General features: G+C 39.0%; 1 protein-coding gene across 1 annotated transcript in view; it reads left to right on the forward strand.

Annotated features, from left to right (window-relative positions):
* B4GALT6 (beta-1,4-galactosyltransferase 6) overlaps positions 1-20305 on the forward strand; it is a 65498-nt gene extending 45193 nt beyond the window's left edge. The window contains exons 5-9 of the mRNA XM_028525079.2: positions 3037-3153; positions 10016-10203; positions 15547-15669; positions 15952-16053; positions 16776-20305. Coding sequence (XP_028380880.1) covers positions 3037-3153; positions 10016-10203; positions 15547-15669; positions 15952-16053; positions 16776-16923 — 678 coding nt within the window. The 3' untranslated portion in view covers positions 16924-20305. The remainder of the gene's footprint in view (positions 1-3036; positions 3154-10015; positions 10204-15546; positions 15670-15951; positions 16054-16775) is intronic.
* The last annotated feature ends 710 nt before the right edge of the window (positions 20306-21015 follow it).

Here is a 21015-nt window from a genome sequence, read left to right on the forward strand (position 1 = left end):
AACACTTCAGCTTCGAGGAGAAGATTCAGTAGAGGTTCCATGTTTATTTCTAAAGGAAGTAGAAGGTGGATCACTATACCTGTGATGTTGCTTTTCCGTGAAGGGTTCAGGTGGGGCCTGAACAACTTTGGTCCAAAACTCAAAGGCTTAAAGAACCAAGCAGCTGTTTGATGCTGCTATCAGCTCAGAGGCCTAGAGTTCCATTTCTAGTCTAAGGTTCCTCAAAGATGGCTCTTAGCCACTGTCCTAGAACTACCTAGGGTATTTGGCAAAAGCGAAGATTGTGGAACTCATTCTGAGTCTATTGCTGGGAAGAGACAAGAACCTTTTTTTTTTTTAATCAGGTGCCTCCTGTTTGAGAAGCTTCTGTAGGCACTGGAGATGAGGAGGAAGAGGAGGGTGGACCTGAAAATGCCATGGGAGAATGAGAGCTTAGTAGCTTCTGTTGCATTTCGTCTTAGGGGTAGATAGCTAGCACACCCTTCCAGTCGGCTAGTCTGAAGCCAGGTCATTAGGGACACTGGAGCTGGAGGTGCACTTGAAGTTTAAAAGTGGGACGAAAGCTTGGTGGGTGAGATTTAGGTAGTAGACACCATATTCCTTACTGATCTCTTCATGGTGAGGTAAGGCGAACATAAGCAAGGACAAAAAATACATGCATTAACTCAATAAGGTTAGTGGTTTTAAAGTGGGAGCAGACTGACGGGATAGTTTTGCTTGAACAGAGGAGGTGAGGAGAGATTTGTGAAGATGAAGTGTTGTTTTTCAGAAGACAATGACCAGATGTTCTCTGCCGCCACTGCAGACGCATCAGCGGGAGAGTAGCTCAAACACCAAATTAGGGCACATGTAAGAAAGAATGTCCTGAGACAAAGGCTATTAAACCTGGAAATAAATTATCACAGAACACTGAGATCTTCTTTTTTCAGACAATAAATTGTAACTATTGAGAATGTCATCCACGGCCACAAGAAGGGATGTGCCGAGTGAAATTTTAAGACACTATTTAGCTTTATTTTAATAAAAACCTTGCTTTGGGCATACCATTGAAATTTTTGATAACTGCCTCATTAAAATGTGGGCATTCGCTTGCTGTTAAAACAATAGTTTTGCTTATTTGAATTTGCCAAGGCACTGGTAATTTTTTTTCTCTTATGACATTTTCAGTTTCTTTGTAAGAGTAAAAAGAAAAACAACTCTTGATATTTTAAATGCTTCATTGAAGAAATTACTGTGTTAAGGACTTATTTATATAAACACTGAGCCTAATTGTATAAATAATACGGACTCTGAAGCTATTGAAGAGCCTCTTCCCCTAAATCCATAATTCACCTTAACTGCTTTAATAACCCATTTTCGTTATGTCTGAGGCAGGCAACTTGTGGCTAGTTCATAACTGGGAAGGGCAAGCTTGATCCTTCTTTCAATAGAAGTTATCACACTGATATACTTCACATAAGGTCAATGGTAGGGCTCTGTACTCACTATCTAATGCCTTCCTCTCCTTTTACTTTTCGTAGCCTAAGAGTTAATCCAGGGGTTCCTGAACTGCCCTGGGAGCTGTCATGATTTGGAAGTTCCCTGGACACACTAATAATTGATAAATGCAGCAGCAAGTTCCCAATGAGCAGGGAGTGCCCAGCCCCCACCATAACCCCCACTTGTGGGTATGGAAGGGTCTGTTGGAACGGGGTCCAGAATGTAGAATGACACAGAAATTTTAATTAGATATATTTTGACTGTTAAATTCTTTGAAAATCCAGTGATTTTGGCATTTATAATGTATAAGAAACATTTCAATTTTAGTTTTTTTATTAGAAAATTTACAGTTATACTCAAGCCAGCTTAGATCAGAAATTTCTAAGAGGTAATATTTAGAAAATATTTCAGCTATTTCAAGGGCAAACTGAATTATAGGGTGACTTGGCTTATATGACACTATTTAAATTTAGAAAAGAGAGGATATGAGTTAAGCGATTGATACTTATTCTCATGTTATATTAAAACATTTTATATAGATGATGTTTTCTAGTCTTGATTTTGATAGTTCCAAGAAATATATTTTCTGTCAGATTAAAGATTGGTCTGCTGAGAAACCATTCTCATTCCCATATACATTGCTTTTCTTTTGGGAAGGATTACGTATGAATAATTTTTTTCTTTGATTTATCAAGGACAGATTTCTCTGTTTTCTGTGCTGCTTATATGATCTTTTTTTTTGTTAAGCTCAGTATTTTTAACATATTTTTATTGTCAGTTTTATTTTAACCTGAATATTTTCCTACCACTGAAATAAACATAAACTATAGCAAAAATTTAATTGTGCATTTTGATTAAGTGAAAAATATTGATATAATAATGAAGCTCCATGTATATTCCATGACACATCTGTTATATTTCTTAAAAATATCTCTAGGCCAGATAAGCCATGTGTAGGGTAATAGATACTTAACATGGTATCTCTTAAATTCAACTTAAACACAATAAAGTTATTATTTATGATCTACATTAAAACCTAGAAGTTACTCTTGACACATCCTCTCCCTCACTTCTCATATCTCATCTATAAACAAATCCTGTCTATTTACCTTTTAAATGTTTCAAAACAACATGCGTCTCTCTTCTTCAGCCTCACCTCAGTTTAAGCTATCATCACCTCTTGTCTCAGCCATTACATTAATCTCAAACTGTCTCCCAGAATCCATTTTGGCTTTCTACAATCCACGCTCCATAGTAGTCTCTGCCATCACCACATCTGACTGCATCCCTGTTTTTCAGTCTTTCCATGACTTGTCATGGTTTTCATAGAATAAAGATCATAATCCTCAGGATGGCCCTCACAGCCCATTTATACCTCTCCAGATTCACAAGACCACGTGTGGCTCAAAGGCAAGGGCCGTATCTGTTTTTGCTCACTGTTAAGCCTCTGGTGAGAAAATTCTTTAAGACATCGTAAATTTGTAAGGATTAATATTCATCTTTCCCTCTATGGCTGGTCATTATGCTATTTACATATGTTACTATTTTCCTTTAAAGGTGGCCGTTCTCATTCCTTTCCGTAATCGCCATGAACATCTTCCAATTTTTTTCTTGCATCTGATTCCAATGCTCCAGAAACAGCGGCTGGAATTTGCTTTTTATGTCATTGAACAGGTGAGAATATTTTCCTAATTGGTAACCAAGTCTACCACAATGGAATAAAACTCTTAGATATGGTTTCATTAAAAATATTTAGCTTAAGGTTTCCTTAAAAATATTTAGCTTAAGGTTAATCAGGTAACTGAAATCCTTGGTTTTATATTTTGATAAAATTGAATTTTGGATTGAGCTTTTACGGTATAGACCACATTTTGTTAGTCCACTTATCAGTTGATGTGCTGCTGTCATTTTAAATCATCTTGTATCTTACCTAGGTAAAAAATTTTTTTCTCTCTTCTTTGTATGATCAGCTAATTTTTTCTCTGTAAATATTTTTATTATCTCAGTATTTCATATACATGATTTCCTTGTCTTATTTGAACCCTTTGTAAATATTTTCCATACTTCTATTTTTTCTACCTCTGTGATTACCTAGTTTTACACTTAAAATGTCATCTTTGATTTCTTTTTTGGTCTTTTCCCCCACCCCAGCTCCCAAACATTAGGGCACTTACTGGACTTTATCACTGATTTCTGTGTAGCATTTCTAAAACTGTACATTTTTTTTTATGTCTCAAATACATACAATTTGGATACTTCTGGTTTGGACATCAATGAACTCATTTTATCCTGATCTTCCCTTTTTTCCCCTCACACTAAACTTGACTAAAAAAGTATTTCCTTATATATCTATCAATAGTTAGAAAGTGACCTATTTTATATTACTGGGTGCTAGTTTTTTGGAAGTAGAAAATATTCAAAGTTTATTTCTAAGATTGTAATAGTGCATTCTGTCAGCTTCTGTGTGGTTTATTCTAGGAAATTCTTTGTTCCTTTATTCTTTTTTTAATTTCTCGCTCTTAGCGTCTTCCTCTATTTATTCCCCTGGAAATACTTGGTTTTTAATGCAACTTACTGGTATACCTCTGTGTATGGAGATCACCCTTTATGTCCCTGGTGCATACAATGACCATATAGTAAATGGTGCAGATGTACATTTTATGTAACAACCTATACTGTGAAAATGGACTTTTTTAAACCTGATAACACATAAAAAAAATAGCTACTTTTATGATAGCCATAGTTGTGAACTTCTAGGTCAGTTTACCAACTGCTAGTTTCCTTTTTTAAACATTTTAGTCTTCACGATGTGTTGGGAAGTGAGCCCTCTGCCTCTGTGTTTTTAAAGGCGTAGTCTCCCGAGAGTCCAGCATCATTGAATTATTTTGTGCATGCGACAAAGAAATCTGTATAGAGCAACTGAGATTTATATTTTATAAACCTCTTAAGTCAGAATCCCAGCCTCGATCAATATTAATTCAGGCCGGTGTATTTGACAGTGCGTAGTTTTGGGCACTAACATTTTTACCACATATGAAACAGAAGAGCAATGTTCCTGCTGGACTCGTGCCCAGAAGTGATGAGAGATTGAAGAGCAGCTCAGATCTCCTAGTTTTAAATAAGGGAGACTGTACACACATTTGCGTTTTCTCCTTTCTAAACGCCTAAAATGAGAATGAAAGAAAAACTTTTAAAAAGGTATTAAACCACAAGGACAGAGAGAAGGAAGTAGTTGGGAGATTTCAACACATTCCTGGAAGTCAGGAAGCAGATGGACCACTGGCAGCTCCCTTTGCAGGGCAGAGGCTGTTCAAACCATGTGTGTGGCAAGGCTGATTGTGACAAGAATTGAATCAATTTCCTGGACAAACACTTGCCCATCTTGAAAGTTTTCACTGCAGACGGAGTAAAGCATTGGGCTAAAGTAAGGGGATTGTCTGCAAGTTGGATTACAAAACTGTCAAGTCCACAGTTCCTCATTTTTGCTTGTGTTGCCAGGTGATTATTCAGTTGTATCTTGTGGTGAATGAAACGTTTACTCACTGGAGAGATGCCCTGACCGTGTGACAGAGCGGTCCTGTGAGGCCTCGAAACAGAGGGGTCACATAAGCCTGCAGACTGACCCGGACCCTCAGGCCTTTTCCTGTTCAGCTTTTTCAAGCCAGCAGTTAGGTGTGAGTCTCCCCAACTTCTCCAGATGAGGCAAGGCACGAGTGATGTCTTCATTAGAGAAATAGATTAGCCCCCAGAAAAAGATGCCCAACCTCCTATTTGGAAGTTTCTATAGGAAAAGGCCAATTTATCACTTTATCACCTCAATGAAGCCCTCTCCCTCCCCTCCTCCCCCCTCCCCCCTTCCCTTCCCTTCCCTCTTTTCTTCCTTTCCCTTTCCCTTTCCTTCCCACAAAGCAGATATAGAAGAGAACAAACCAGGAAAGGCCTCTCCTGTTTTCATGAAGAGAGTCAGGTATAACTGTGTGATATATCAGGTTTCACTCAGGGCAAAGTAAGGGGAAGGAGAGGTGTTTCCTCATACAGAGTATTCAAGGAAGGCCTCCCCCCCCCCCAACCCCCAGTGGAGGTGAGGTTGGAGTGGCCCTGAATGGTGTAAAGCGGCAAGCTGTGCTGATGTCGGGGGAGGTGCACTGGCAGGAGATACACGGTGTGTATGGGCAATGAGGTCAGTCTCGCTAGAGTGATGAGTGGAAGAGAATGTTAGGGAGGAAATCAGAGGGGATGAGAAGCAGATAATGAAGGACTTGACAGGCCAGGGTGAGGACTTGGATCCCACATGAGATTGGAAGACTATGGTGGGTTTTGAGTAGAGGGATGACATGGTCTCACTGTTGTTTTAATAAGATGACTGTTTAGAGAATAGACTGAAGGGGATGAGGGCTAAACAACAACAGATAGGAAGCTTTTGCAGTTGTTCAGGTAGGAAAGATGTTGACTTGGGCTGCCGTGGGCGGGGGGGAGCAGTGGTTGGGTTTGGGCTGCCCTGGGCTTAGAGGTGGTGTTTTTTGCTGAAGAGCTGGATGTGCAGCGTGAACAGTGGAGGCCAGTTAACAGATGCCAGGGTTTTTGTCTTGCACAAGGGTGTCTTGCCATTTTCTGAGCTGTGGACATGTGTGGGATGCAGAAGAGGAATGGGGCTTTGTGGTTCTAGTTTGGTTTAGGGATTTGCTCATGCACGCACCTGCGTACGGTGTATGGTGTAGGTGTGTGTGGTGGGTGGTGACTGTGGTAGAGTGGTGTGCCACCATCCTCACATATATGTGGGGCCATTTCCCTCAGCTTTTTAAGTGCCTGACTCTCCAACATGAATGGGCAGCTGAGCATTCTCAGATTTTGAAGAAAGCCTCCACGAGAAGGGACAAAACCAATCAAATGAAAGGGAGTGTAAAAAAAAAAAGAGAGAGAGACTTTGGAGGGAATAGAGGAAATCTAAGAAAAGAAAAGAACACCAGAAACTCGTGATCAATATCCACAGAGAATAAAGGAAAGATAATGAACCCATGAAGCAAAAAAAACAGGACACTATAAAGAATAATTAGAACAAGAAAATTATTGAAAATTTGAGAACTAAAAGGGAACTTTCAATAGAATGGGCAGCAGACCGTGGAGTGACACATGTGATTTTGGAGGCTAGGTCATCAACGACATTGCTGCTTCTGCCTTGGTCTCTTGGATCACTCGCTCTCAGGGAAGCCAGCTGCCGTGTCATGAGGACACTCAAGGAGAGGAACAACTTGCCGGCATCATCTTGCTGGCCATGTGAGTGAGCCGCCTTGGAAACGGGTCCTCTGGCCGGAGCCCAGCCATCACGGAGTAGAGATAAGGCACCTCTGCTCCTGTGCTGTCAGAATTCCCTGTCCGCAGACACTGTGAGTGTAATAAACGACCATTATATTTTTAGCCACTAAATTTTGCTGTGATTTGTTACACACCAATAAGTAACTAATATGCTCACTGATTAGGGTTCTGGAAAAATATATCAGAAAAAAATGGGGGGTAATGGAGAAAGTAACCAAAAAGATAAGAAAATTTCCCAGAAGCACAGCTGTGAGTCTTCAGATTAAAGAGGCCTGCAGGCACACCGGAATAAAATACAGAGCCACTGTGGGACAGGTTATTTTGAAATTTTGGAATGCAAATTAAAAAAGGAAGATATCAAAAAGGTTCTGTAGGAAAAATTACCAATGATTATGTATCATAACTATATGAACCTTCTCAGCAAGGCTGATAGCTAGAAGACTGTGGAGCTATGCCTTTAAAATTCTAGGGAAAAGTAACTTTCAACCTAGGACTTTTCACCCAGCTAAAATGTCAGTCAAGCGGGAGGGTAGACTGATGGCGTTTTCAATTTTGTCTTGGACCCTTACTTAGGAGGCTGCCGACAGATGTGCCTCAGCGAACTGAGAAAGCCAAGTAAAAGATCCAGATGATGTAGAGAATGAGAGAAGCTGGAGGGTGATAGTCGTGCATGGTCAGACCAGTTCAGACTGGAACAGGAACTGGGGGCAGTGGGTGTTGGGATGGACTTGGTGAGCAGGGAAGGAATTGGTAGATGATTTCATCAATTACTAATAGATATAGGGCATAACTATTGGGTCTTTTGTACAAAGTAGTAATAGTTCTGTAGAAACTAAGAAGACAGAAGACAGTTATTAATTCCAGTTTGAAAAAGAAAGGTAATCATAATTCACTCAGAATACTCAAGAACTATTTCCATCATCCTAGTAATACACTATTTGGTTTGCTGAAATTATGATACAACTACGTATATCGGGAGAATAGACGGAGAGGCAGTGAGTCAGGTAGTGTAAATCCTCCACAGCCACGACAAGGAGTCAGTGGACAATGTCTAAAGTTAATGAAGCAAGGACATATCAGAACTCATTATCTTGAAATACAGAGATAAGTACTAGAGTAAAATGCTAGAGTTGAAATATATTGCTTTTGGAGGATGAAGATGGGTAAGGCATAAAACTTTTAATTCTTATTACAAGCCATTAGGTACTATGTCTACATTTAATGAAAACATTTTTTAATAGGCTTAATTATTTTTCCTGTATAAAATCAAGTGGTGGCCACAGCTGGAGCCCGGGTCCTCTGCTCAGGAGCCCTGGGGTAGGTCTTTACAAGATGGTCAGTGAGTTTCCGTAGGGAGGCGTGGTGAAAGCAGTCTCTTTCCAGAGGCCAGGGGTGAGGAATTTGTAGGTTTTAGAGACGGCCTTGAAGGTGGCCTTGGCGAAGTTGCCCAGGGTGGCAGTGCAGCCCTGACTGAGGTGTAGCAGCCGTCAGTAGCGGTACAGGGCACAGGGGCTGACATGATGCCAGTGGCCCTCGGAGCAAGAATGAGGCTAACAGCACAGAGCCACAGCACCTGGTCACCGTGCAAGGGGTGGTGTGGGGCTTGCCGATCTTGTCTCACCAGTAGCCTTGCTGCACAGGGACAATAGAGAACTTGGCCAGGATGACAGCCCCATGGATGGCATCGGCTGCTTCCTTGGAACACTTAAATCCAGCCAATATGTAGTCCCCGATGGTGACAGATGCCTTGAACCAGGTCCTCCGGCCTGCATGTTCTGCTTTTGCACAGGCACAATCTTCAAAACTGCGTCCTTGAAGGATGCTCCCAGGAAAGAGGCAATGGTCTCTGGTTCCTTGACAGCAGGGAGAAGAGGTAGATCTCCTCCAGGGACTTGATCTTCATGTCCTTGGCCAGGCAGCCCAGTTTGGTGACAGGAATCCATTCTTTGTCTTTGGCCTTGCCTCCGTGAGTTCTGTGGCCTCAGTCTGTCCCTGACCCCAGCCGTGACCTTGGCCCAGATGCTGCTGCCACATCCTGCACAGAAGCCTTCTCGGACCCCCAGCCTCCCGTTGCAGGGCCCTCCTGCAGCGGTGGTGTCACCTGCCACTTGTCTCCTCAGAGAAGAAGCAATAAAAACAATCTTTAAAACCTTAAAGGAAAGTAATTCAAGCTGATGTTGATACACCAGTAATAACATTATAATTTAACTGCCTTTCTTTTGTATTCTCTCCATTTCATTGATGAAGAAAGAAGCTGTAAAAAGTTTTATTACCTCAGGTTAGAGCAGGACCCAGGAATGGAAATTACTAATTTTTCACTCTCGAGGTGGCATTTTGGTGCTAACTGCGTAATGTTACTCATTCTCTTCTGTGTCATCCTCTTTTGTGTTTGTTTTGGAAATGATTTTGAGAATTATTACTGAGGCCTGGGTAATTGCTGTTTAATTTTCTTTGGATACAGAATGAAACTTTTTATTGTCAGTGCACCTTAATATAATTTCCTTCATAAAGAAAGGTAAGTGGTTGTAATATAGAAAGTTAGGTTCTGTATATATAATATGTTTCCATTTTTTGTTTCATAAATACTGTTGGTATTTATTATAAGCAAGAATAATAAAAATAGGAACTGTTTGTTGCCCAGATGTTTTATGTATTTTCTTCAGTGATAAAGGAAAATGTTCTTGTAATGAAGTTGGGTTTTGTGTAATAAGTTTCAGTTGTTTTTGTCTCTAAAAGTGTCTTTGTCTTTCTTATAAGCATCAGTGATCAAAGCTAGCCCTCCCTGGCCTTGTTATGAAGAGAAGGGTTACCGTTTGTCTCTTAGTCTTGATAGCAGTTTGGAAAGCTTCACTAAAAAATGCAACCTGTATAATTTTTAATGGCTGTATTTTTTTCTGGTCATAAGTAATCCATGTCTTGATGTATTTGAAGTAAAATAGAAACAGGAATGCTCTCATTACATGAATGCGATGATGAACCAATGTACTAGGTAATAATTTATTGTAATTTATCAGTGTAAAATAATGCAGGTAATTTATTGAAATACAAAATAATGCAAGTGAATTTAAATGGTATATTTGAAAATCCTGAAGTATGTTTATCATTTTATCTATTTAATTCAGATGTATTTATTATTTGACCATGCTTCAACAAGTTAGAAAAATTTAGAAAAAAGTCAGATGGCAGAGCCTGAGTAGCATTTCTGTGTTTTGTCCCCGTGAAGACCGGCACACAGCCGTTTAACCGCGCGATGCTCTTCAACGTGGGCTTCAAAGAGGCCATGAAAGACGGCGTGTGGGACTGCGTCATCTTCCACGATGTGGACCACCTACCCGAAAATGACCGGAACTATTATGGGTGTGGAGAAATGCCACGTCACTTTGCAGCAAAGCTGGATAAATACATGTATATGTAAGTAATGTGCAGTCTTCCTCATATTGTATAAAGAACGGTATCATCATTACATGTCTGCATCTGAGACTGTTGAAAGTCTAAAGACTGTGTTTAATTCCAGCCCACCCTCATGGGGAGCCAGGCTGTAGAGTCGCTTGTCCATCTCTAGGTTCTTCCTCACGCAGAGGTTTGTGTGGCGTGGTGCACAGGAGCCTGGTTTCTGCAGTCAAGCAAGTGTGGACTTAACTTCTGGTTTCCATACTGAACAGTTATAGGAGTTGATCAGGTACTTGTGTCTTTGAATGTTGGGAAGTGCCCTGCCTGGTATCAGAAGCTATAACCCCTGCCGAGGCTAAGGCTGAGGGAACAACCTTGGACCATAAACCAACAAGGAGACAAAGCTTATGTCCCTGGCAGGAACACTGCTTCTGCTCCTTTTACTTCACCCAGCCTGGCCCCCAATGCTTAGTCAGTTAGCCAGTGATGGGTAAGATTCCCCAAGGGGGGAACGGCTTAAGACAGGCATGATCACGTGGGAGGCCCCAAGGAAGGACTTTGGGGGCTACAGCAAAAGGGGGTGATGGATCCTCAACCCTCGTCTTTGACATAGCCTGAGTCCTCATTGTCTGTGAGAAAATCTCCTAATCTCTAGGCTGCCCTACTTCCCTTGCTCCACCAAAGCCTGAAAGAATGAGAGAGGGTGGTGCAGCCCTGTGCTGGAAAGGGTGGGTTCCCCAGGTGATTAGGCTCAAGAAAGAACATGTAAAATCCTGTGAAACTTGCTTTGTTTAGAATGCTCTCAATTGAATGATAAGGGTCCAAAGAAGAAGTAAGTTTGTTCCTTAAAGTTTTACAGCTCTTTGACCCTGACTCAAAATAGACCCTCATACTTCCTTGTTATCTATTGTTTAATCCTTTCTTCCTAGCAATGAGTAATGAGCTTTACATGAATTCTTATGCAAACGAACCCAATAAAAAGCCTCTCGGAGGGGGACCGAGGTGCTCTCCCTTAGGGGCCCTCTCCCCTAGGGAGGGTGGCCATGGCGCTCCCCACTAGAGAGAATGGCCATTCCATTCCTGCTTCCCCACAGGACCTGGTTGTCTCTGTGTATGTTTTTCTCGCGTGTTGACGAGCCATCTGCAGCATTCCGAGGTCACTGCCGGTCGGTGATCGTGACATCTGAACATTGGTCTCTTCATTCACTGGAGTAGTTGAGCCCATCCTTAGGACTGTGGTGTGACCCCACGTGCTGGGCCTGCTCGGTGTGGGCAGCAGCACCTGCTGTCTCCTTTCCGCTTCCCTGCTGTAGTGATGTTTCAGTGCAGGAGAGAGGGTCCTCTCCCCTGCAGTGCATCTTCTTCCTCAGCTATGGATTCTTGACGTGGTTTTAATAAGAAGAAAGAAAGTTTTTCATTCTCTGACAGGAGATATCTTGAATTGTAAACAGTCATTGAAGCTGTGAGAGTAACTTTTTATTTTTTCAATTACTGTTTACATTCAGTATTATTTTTGTATTAGTTTCAGGTGTACAGCATAGTGGTTAGATAATCACACACTTTACAGAGTGTTCCCCCTGGTATTTCAGTGCCTGCCTGACACCATACACAGCCATTACAATATTACTACTGTAGTCCCTGTGCTACACTTTACATCCCCGTGACTGTTTTGTGACTACCAGTCTGTGCTTCTCAATCCCTTCGGTGTTTTCACACAGTCCCCCAACCTCTCTCTCCTCTGACAGCCATCCGTCTGTTCTCTGTGTCAATGAGCCTGTTTCTGCTTTGCTTGTTAGTTTATACTGGTCTTTAAATTCTGTGTGTAAGTGAAATATGGTATTTGTCTTTCTCTGACTGACTTATTTCACTACGCATAATATCCTCTATGTCCATTCATGTTGTCACAGATGGTAAGATTTCATTCTTTTTTTTATTTATGGCTAAGTAATATTCCATTGTATGTATGTACCACAGCTTTCTTTATCCACTTGTCTACTGATGTTGTTTCCATGTCTTGGCTGTTGTAAATAATACTGCAATGAGCACAGGGGTGATAATACATTCTTTTGCATTAGTGGTTTGGATTTCTTCGTATGTACACCAGAAGTGAAATCACTGGGTTATAAGGCAGGTCTACTTTCAAATTTTTGAGGAACCTCCACACTGTTTTCCACAGTGGCTACACCAGTCTGCATCCCCACCAACAGTGCACAAGGGTTCACTTTCCTCCACATCCTCACCAACACTTGTTTTTGTTGTTTTATTTTCATTTCTCTGATGATTAGTGACGCTGAACATCTTTTCATATGTCTGTTGGCCATCTGTATGTCCTTTGGAGAAGTGTCTATTGAGGCCCTTTGCCCATGTTTTAATTGAATTGGTTTGTTTTTTTGGCATTGAGCTATATGAGTTCTTTATAGACTTTGATATTAACTCCTCATCAGATGTATCGGTGAATATGTTCTCCCATTCTGTGGGATGCTGTGACAGTAACTTAAGTTGACATGAAAGCATGCAAGTGTAACCTAGGAAAGAGATCATGGTTTTCACTGGCTAATGGAAAGGGAGAGGAGAGAACGCAGAGGAGCAGGGGAGATGGTCCCGATGTGGCTCCTTAGCCCGCTGCCTGGCCTGCAGGAAGAGAGAGGCAATGACACGACTAGGTGAATCAGCACTGAAACAGGAGAAGAACAGCTTTTCCTTGTTTTGCTTGTTCTCCTTGTCATTAGGAAGGCTTTTCCTTGATACCACAGTATCTGAACTCCAAGTCTGGCATTCCCTTGGGAAGGTCACTCCGGTTTAGGATCTGGTTTTAGGAATTGTTGCACTTCTGGCAACAATTTTGGTTAGCCTGCTGGAGTCAAATTAGATTCAGTGTAATTGATTTTCACTTAAAAATATCATAAAGGTTATAAACCATCATAAAAAGATAACTATAAGTTATCATTTTATTTGAAAATATTAATTTCTTGTGAATAAAATATTCATATCTACCTAGATTAATCCTAGGGTGACTAGGGTATGTTGGAAGTTTGGACATTAGAATGCTGGCTTAGGGAGAGGGTAGCAGGTCAGGGTGTGGCTGGGCAGTGCAGATTTCAGCTGGGACAAAGCCTGATGGAGCGTGTCTGCCCAGAAATGATGTCTATACTCCTATGGCTACTGACCAGAAAGTTCAGGTCCCCAGACTGGTGTCCTTCCCCCTGTGGACAGTGTAAGGTAAACACTACTAGAGTTCTGCTAGTTTGAACTTCCATTTTCTATTTTTTAGTTTATCTGTTTCGCTTTCATTTTATCTAATCTTTTTCATCCTGGGTACAGTCCACTTGATTATTGCCACATAAACAGAACAATAAATGGAATTAATGTGCTTGCCAATTTAGACGTGTCAATAAACACACACACACACACACACACACACACCCTTACTGATCTCAGGATTCTCCCAAATCACTAGCCTGGGCAAGAATAATCCAACTGGCCCTGCCCAGGTGGCTCAGTTGTTTGGAGAGTCATCTTGTACAGCAAAATGTTGTGGGTTCAGTTCCCGGTCAGGTCACATACCTAGGTTGTGGGTTTGATTGCCCGTCAGGGCACGTATGGGAGTCAACAACCAATCATTGTTTCTCTTTCACATTAATGTTTCTCTCTCTCCTTCTCTCCCTCTCCCTTTCTCACTCTCTGAAATCAATCAAAACACATCCTTGGGTAAGGATTAAAAAAGTAATAATCCAACTGGTGTGGAAAACACCAGTTACTTAACCACACCAAGAATGCTCAATCCTCCTAAATCCCAAGTTGTATCACAGGAATCCTAATTTCTTAAGTAGGGGGGGGCCTCGTGAGGTCTCCTGGGGCAATATGGTTGTCTTTGGGGTACAGGTTGCTGTGACTACTGTCTTGGGGTGCCTTTGGGCCAGGGTGGAGCTAAGGTTGCTTTTTCCTCCGACCTTGGAGTTCCATGTGGGAGCTGCTTATTCCATCTTCTGTGGCCACACAAGATCCCAGCTGGCAAATAGCTCCTCCCCACAGGGAATGGGGCAAGAGTTTCTTCAACAAAAAGGGAAATCAGCTTCCTCCCTTTCTCTGAGGCAACTGTGCTATAGCCCCAGCCAGATTTCCTTCATTTTGATTTTGAGATGCCGTGCATGGCTGTGTTTTCTCTCCTGGCCCTTCACGCTGGCCTGGCTTTTTTAGGGGCTCTAGCACGCTACTCCCCAACAATACTCACTCAAGTCTGCAGTCTAGGGGTGCTACCTCGATATCAGAAATCCTTTCTATATCTAAATGGATAATTTAGTTTGACAAATTTCTTGGAGTATGAGTTAGAGAAAGGTAAGGAAAATAAAATCCAAATTTAAAAACATAGTCATTTGTCAGAGAAAGACAAATACTATATGATTTTAGTTCTATGTAGAATCTTAAAATAAAAACCCACTCCCTAAATCCAGAGAACAGATTGGTGATTGCCAGGGGTGGGCGGGGAGGGGGTGAGATGGCTGAGGGTGGTCAAGGGCACGAGCTCTCAGCTATGAGTCCGGGATGTAATCTATAGCAGGGTGACTGTAGTTAATGATACTCTATTGTATATTTGAATGTTGCTAAGAGAGTAGATCCTAAAAGTTCTCATCACAAGGAAAAAGAATTTTCTAACTATGTATGGTGATGAATATTCGCTAGACTTATTTTGGTAATATTTCATAACATACATAAATATATATACAGTCATGATGTACACCTAAAACTGATGCAGTGCTACATGTCAGTTATATCTCCATAAAAAGTCATTTATCTAAATATCAGTACATTAAAGATAAATGTATTTGTAACTAATCAGGAGAATTTTGGGAGTGTAATCCAAGCAGACATATTATAGGAATAAACAGCTTGTCATTTTAAAATTAAATACTAGACATGTCTTTACTAATATACATATATACTGGTCTGTATAATAAATAGTATGTTTATAATAAGTTCTATTAATTTAGATGATTTTATTACCTTAGCAACATCTAACATTGCATTGATAGCTATTGATGGATTTAATTAAGTTTACTTTGTTGTAACAGTAAAGAATTTGAACAATGGGTTTTGAGAATTATAACATAATAATACTAAATATTAAATTTTAATTACCATGAGTGTTTTATATAACACATTTAGATGTACTCATTTTACTAGAGTATAAAAATATTTTGTTTCTTGGAGTACTTTACATTTCCAAGAATAGAATTTAATCAATGTAATTACTTATTTGGAAAATAGGGGTGTATTTTGCAGGGCATGTAAAAGACTGAAACCAATTTCATGTGGCAAACTGTTTTGATTTTATTTTTTGGATCCTCTATTCTGCTTTCTTTTTAGTCTTCCGTATAAAGAGTTTTTTGGTGGTGTGAGTGGACTGACTGTGGAGCAGTTTAGAAAGATCAATGGTTTTCCTAATGCCTTCTGGGGATGGGGAGGAGAAGATGATGACCTTTGGAACAGGTAGGTTGAGGTACAAATTGCTTAATAACAGAATTTCTGTAAATTCCCTTTCTGTTAGGTAAATTGTACTTTGCTATTCCAAGAGAAGATTCTTTGGGGTGGAAAATTTTTGAGATTCCTAAATCCTACTTTGTGTTTCTCCTTTTTTTCACTAGGAGAGCCTTCTGAAATTGTTAATGACACACCCATTAGAGCATTGCTTTGCATTTTAAATTGAACTCATTATTTTCGATGTTTATGTCAGATTTTATTTCCTTATATTTTCATTTCCATATATTGTAGAGTTCACTATGCTGGATATAATGTAACAAGACCAGAGGGAGACTTGGGAAAATACAAATCTATTCCTCATCATCATCGAGGTGAAGTCCAGTTTTTAGGACGGTAAGTTTAATATCATCTTTAGAGACCAAGTTCAAAATTATTTAATGTGTGAAAGATTTAAAATACACACTGCACCCAAAAAATCTTCTAAAGGGAATTTTTCTGTCCATGTCATTTTTTTAGAAGTAGAGCATTTTTGTGCTTGTTTTGAAGAGATATACATATACTTGCATACACACATAGTCATGTTATATTAAAGAGCCCAGTTAACTGTTTCTATAAAATGTGTTTTCTTAACATAAAACATAATTTTATAGCTGAAGGGTGTCTAAGTCATAAGGGCGCAGAATAATTTTTTCAGGTGGCATTTTTTTTAATTTCTTTTTTTTTCTTAAGATTTTATTTATTTTTAGAGAGGGAAGGGAGGGAGCTGAGAGAGAGAGAGAGAGAGAGAGAGAGAGAAACATCAATGTGCGGTTGCTGGGGGTTATGGCCTGCAGCTGAGGCATGTACCCTGGCTGGGAATCGAACCTGGGACACTTTGGTTCCCAGCCCGCGCTCAATCCACTGAGCTATGCCAGCCAGGGCTTCAGGTGGCATTTTAAGACTCATACAAATGCTAATTTATAACAGTGGTTTAGAGGGGTTTTTAATTATGTGTGAGAACCAAAAATTGTGAAGAGCATTAAATGCTTTAATTTACAAGAATGATCTTGAGCATATTCCCCATTAATTTTTCTTTTTGAACATGTTTGTTACTTTTCTCCTCTCCAACACTATAGGTATAAATTGCTAAGGTATTCAAAAGAGCGCCAGTACATTGACGGGCTGAACAATTTAATATATGTGCCGAAAGTGCTGGTTGATAGGTTGTACACAAACATATCTGTAAACCTTATGCCAGAGTTAGCTCCAATTGAAGACTATTGAAGAAGTCGCTCTCATGGTGAGATGGACCTCAGTGCTGGACCCTAAACTTGGAGTGTGCTCTTAATAGAAGTCAGCGAGTGGATAGCCAGCAGTCCTCAGCGATTACTCTGTGGGATTATCTACAGTCAGCCTGCTTCCTCCTGCCCTCTGTCAGAGACACACCCCCATGGCCAGTGCTGCAGAGATCAGAAGCTGTGGAAGTTAAGAGCTCCCTGTAAAGAAAACATTTTTATACTGAAATCTATAATTTAATTCAAGAGAATGCTTTATTTCTGTTGAAACATATTTTGTACATATGTGATGTAAATTAATGTGTTTAAATTGTTGAAAAATAAGATGCGTTACCGTTACAGTTTTGCATGTAATTGGTTATGCCTTTATTGGACTTTTATAGACCTTTTTTTATTTGCATGGAAAAAAAACAATGTAAATTTATGTCACTAATAAAAGGTTAACCCTTGTGTGAAATGAAGGAACTGTCAATAATTGACAGCCAACTAACACAGTAAACTGTTATACTAGTTTTGAGCTTTAGACCTCCAGCCTTCTGTGTGGAAGAAGGCACAGCTTTCGTAGGGTCCTAAAGGGTAGAAGGAGCAGCTTAGACAGCTTTTTTCCTGCCAGGATTACCTATAATTTTCCTGCTTGCGATCTCATCAGATTTTGCTAAATCACAACCATGATGTTTATGCATATTGCATGGGTATTACCAAGAAAATCTTAAAAGTTGTGATGTGACATGATATAAAGGACCTCTTCATGTTACATGTCTTTCCTGTACCTCTGGTGTAAGTGTCAGGGATTTCGTGCCTCAGAAAATGTCCCTAAGGTTGTGTGTGTCCGTACACTGTTTTTTGTTTGTATGTTTGTTTGTTTGTTTTAATAGTGAACAGCACTTTTATTCTTTTGAGTTCAGAAGAGCCAAACATTTTTTATTTAAAAAAATATCAGAACAATTTTTTAGAAGAATGAGTTATATGGAAAACCCAATAGTACTTATAATATACAAATGAATTATACTGTTAGATAAGAAATTAAATGTTCTATTTTTTATGAAGATAAATGCTTAGTAGATAAAAATAAATTTTACGTTCAACTCTCAGACTCATAGAATTTCAAGTTTGGAAGGGACTCTTTTTAATGGTGGCCAATTTCATTCAAACTCTATTTTTTTCACTTTTAAGAAAGTATATTGCTCGTGTTAATTATTAAAATTTCCTCACTAAAGCATAGTTTAATAGAAGTATATTATAACACATGATCAGTTATTTAAATACATTGATGTCACCAGGCACTTCTCGGAAAACAGGTCTTAACCACCTGACATCAAGTATATTACTTTATCTTAAATTTGGATGAAGTTTTTATGGCAAAATCAAACAATATTTTTACTTTAAAAATTATCAATTATTGTTGCCCAAAGATTCTTCAAAATATCTTAAGGTATTTTCACAAATTTAAAATGAAAAACCGTGTATCTATATAGTGAATCTTCAGTAACAGTGAAGAACAATAAGAAGCTGTATCCAAGAGATGTTCGGATGACATTCGCCTCACGGATTGTTCACCTGAAACAGAAATACGGTTATTTATCTCAGGTCGTAAGTTTAGTTTTTGAAGTTGGCATTTTCTATGACAATATTGGTAACACAAATGACCACAAAACAAATCACAAAATAATGAAATTCTTGTACTTTGAGAAAACTGATAGCTTTCTGTTATGTTACCAAACAGAATTTTTCCACATTTTTTTCTTAGAAACACTTCCAAAATATTCGTCTCTACTGTTTTTTGCTTATACTGAAAATAATGAAAAATCAAACCTGAAAAGTAAATTTGTTCTTAGTTTGTCCATTTTCTGTCTCTCATAGTCAATGTAATTTTTAAATTCAGTGTAATGAAAGAAAGCCAGTTGGGAAAGTTACCATTTGTTGTTCACTAATAAGGTAGTAGGGGCATAGGAGCATAATTAATTCATGAAATAATTAACCATTTTAGTTGTGGGAAAATTAGGGCTGTTTCTGAATTTTATTAGGAAAACATTTTTTTAATGTGGATGTGCCCACACTTTGGGATCTTTTCATTTTGATATACATTGTACAATTTTAGAATAACTCAGTTCTACTAGTATCTGCCTTATTTTTTTGGATTAAGTCTAATAGTAATTTTTGTTTGGGGAATGGGCCATGAGTATTTTGCTTTTTTTTCAGTTTTGAGTGTTGTATGTCATTCTGTGAAAATCATCTTATTAGATTTTTTGGGGTTTTTTTTGTTGATTGTTTTGTTTTTAACTGCAGACTTAAAATTGAATTTTGCCTGTAGTGACTTACATGTTTCAATAACTGTGACAGAGTTTTGCCTAATTATGTTTATTATGTGAAAATAAATCTATTTCATAAAAACTAACAAGTATATTGGAAATTCAAACTATCTTTTTATAGCTTTGTTTAGTGGGTATATTAGTGAACATGTATTTTTGCCTACTCCATCAGGTGCCATGCGAGATATGTCTGTGGAAAAAGTATTACTTCATTTCTAAACAAATCAAGTCAAGCAAGTGGAAACCTTTCTAAAATTATGAAGACATCCTCTGATAACTTATTCATTGTGTTTTCTAGTCTCAAAATCAAGAGACATACATAGTGGACATGGAGTTATTATAAGGTCCCTATGGCACTACTGGCAAAGTTATGTAGTGCCTTTCAGTTCAGAAAGTAATAGTAATGATTAGTGGGCCTATTTGTAGAAAAAGAGAAAGTGTTCCTATTTGCATTAATATTATGTCTAATTTGTAGTAGTGATAGTCATTAAAATCTTTGCGAAAAACTAGGGTTTAATGAATATTTTTTTAAATCTCAATTTAAATTTCTGATTTAGTTTGTGAAAAGGTATTCTGTAAGGAAACCTTGCTTACAATATTATGTAAGTACAAAATTACATATTACAAACTTGCTTATACTTATTTTCCAGCCAAGAGATTGTTATCTACTTTAAAACAAAATGGAAAAATATGTAATACAGTATTCTCCCTTCTTTGGAGGCTCCCCATGAGTAAAAGCAGATTTCGTGTCATTTTATTAGGCATTTGCTTGTCTTTGCTCTATGTCTTCATGTATTTTCTTTTTTGGACAAGTGTCAGCACTCTAGATTTATTGCCTTGTATTTGCAAATATGCCAATGAGAGAACTAAAATGGCTACAGTGGTGTTTATCAGAGAGAGAGGGAGTGTGCTTCAGATTACTTTACTGAGATCTGAAAGGCTTTTACATAAATGCACTGAAATAAATGCTAGTAATTTCTTGTATTCTCATTTTTTTTGCTTCTCATGGAAATGTTTGTACTTTTTTATCATTGTCTTTTATGAAATATAATGTTCTAAAGACTTTGTGTGATGATGTAATTATTTTCTCTCAGGAACTTTTTTGGGGTTATCTGGGTTTTTCATTGTTGTTTGTTTCCTAAATTTCAAGTGGATGGTTGGTGAATACCTTAGCGGTACTAGGATTGTGGTATAAGTGTGAGACGAGCACAGCATCTGTCTTTTGAACAGTTTAAGTGAAATACACCGAGAGATCACCCCATAGCTTTTTCCTCAAAAGAAACAGTAATATTTAAATATTTGTCCTCATAGAAAACTAAAAAATGGAACTGCCATTTGACCTGGCAATTCCACTGCTGCGACTATATCCTAAGAACCCTGAAACACCAATTCAAAAGAACCTATGCACCCCAGTATTCATAGCAGCACAATTTACAATAGCCAAGTGCTGGAAACAACCTAAGTGCCCATCAGTAAATGAATGGATCAAAAAACTATGGTACATTTACACAATGGAATTCTATGCAGCAGAAAGAAAGAAGGAGCTCATACCCTTTGGGACAGCATGGATGGAACTGGAGACCACTATGCTAAGTGAAATAAGCCAGACAGTGAGGGACAAATACCATATGATCTCACCTTTAACAGGAACCTAATCAACAAAGCAAACAAGCAAGCAAAATATCACCAGAGACATTGAAATTAAGAACAATGACAGTAACCAGAGGGGAGGTGGGAGGCGATAATGGGGAGAAAAGGGGAGAGGGTTTTCA

This window comes from Phyllostomus discolor, chromosome 9, assembly GCF_004126475.2.
Source record: "Phyllostomus discolor isolate MPI-MPIP mPhyDis1 chromosome 9, mPhyDis1.pri.v3, whole genome shotgun sequence".
In the NCBI taxonomy this organism is placed as follows: domain Eukaryota; kingdom Metazoa; phylum Chordata; class Mammalia; order Chiroptera; family Phyllostomidae; genus Phyllostomus; species Phyllostomus discolor.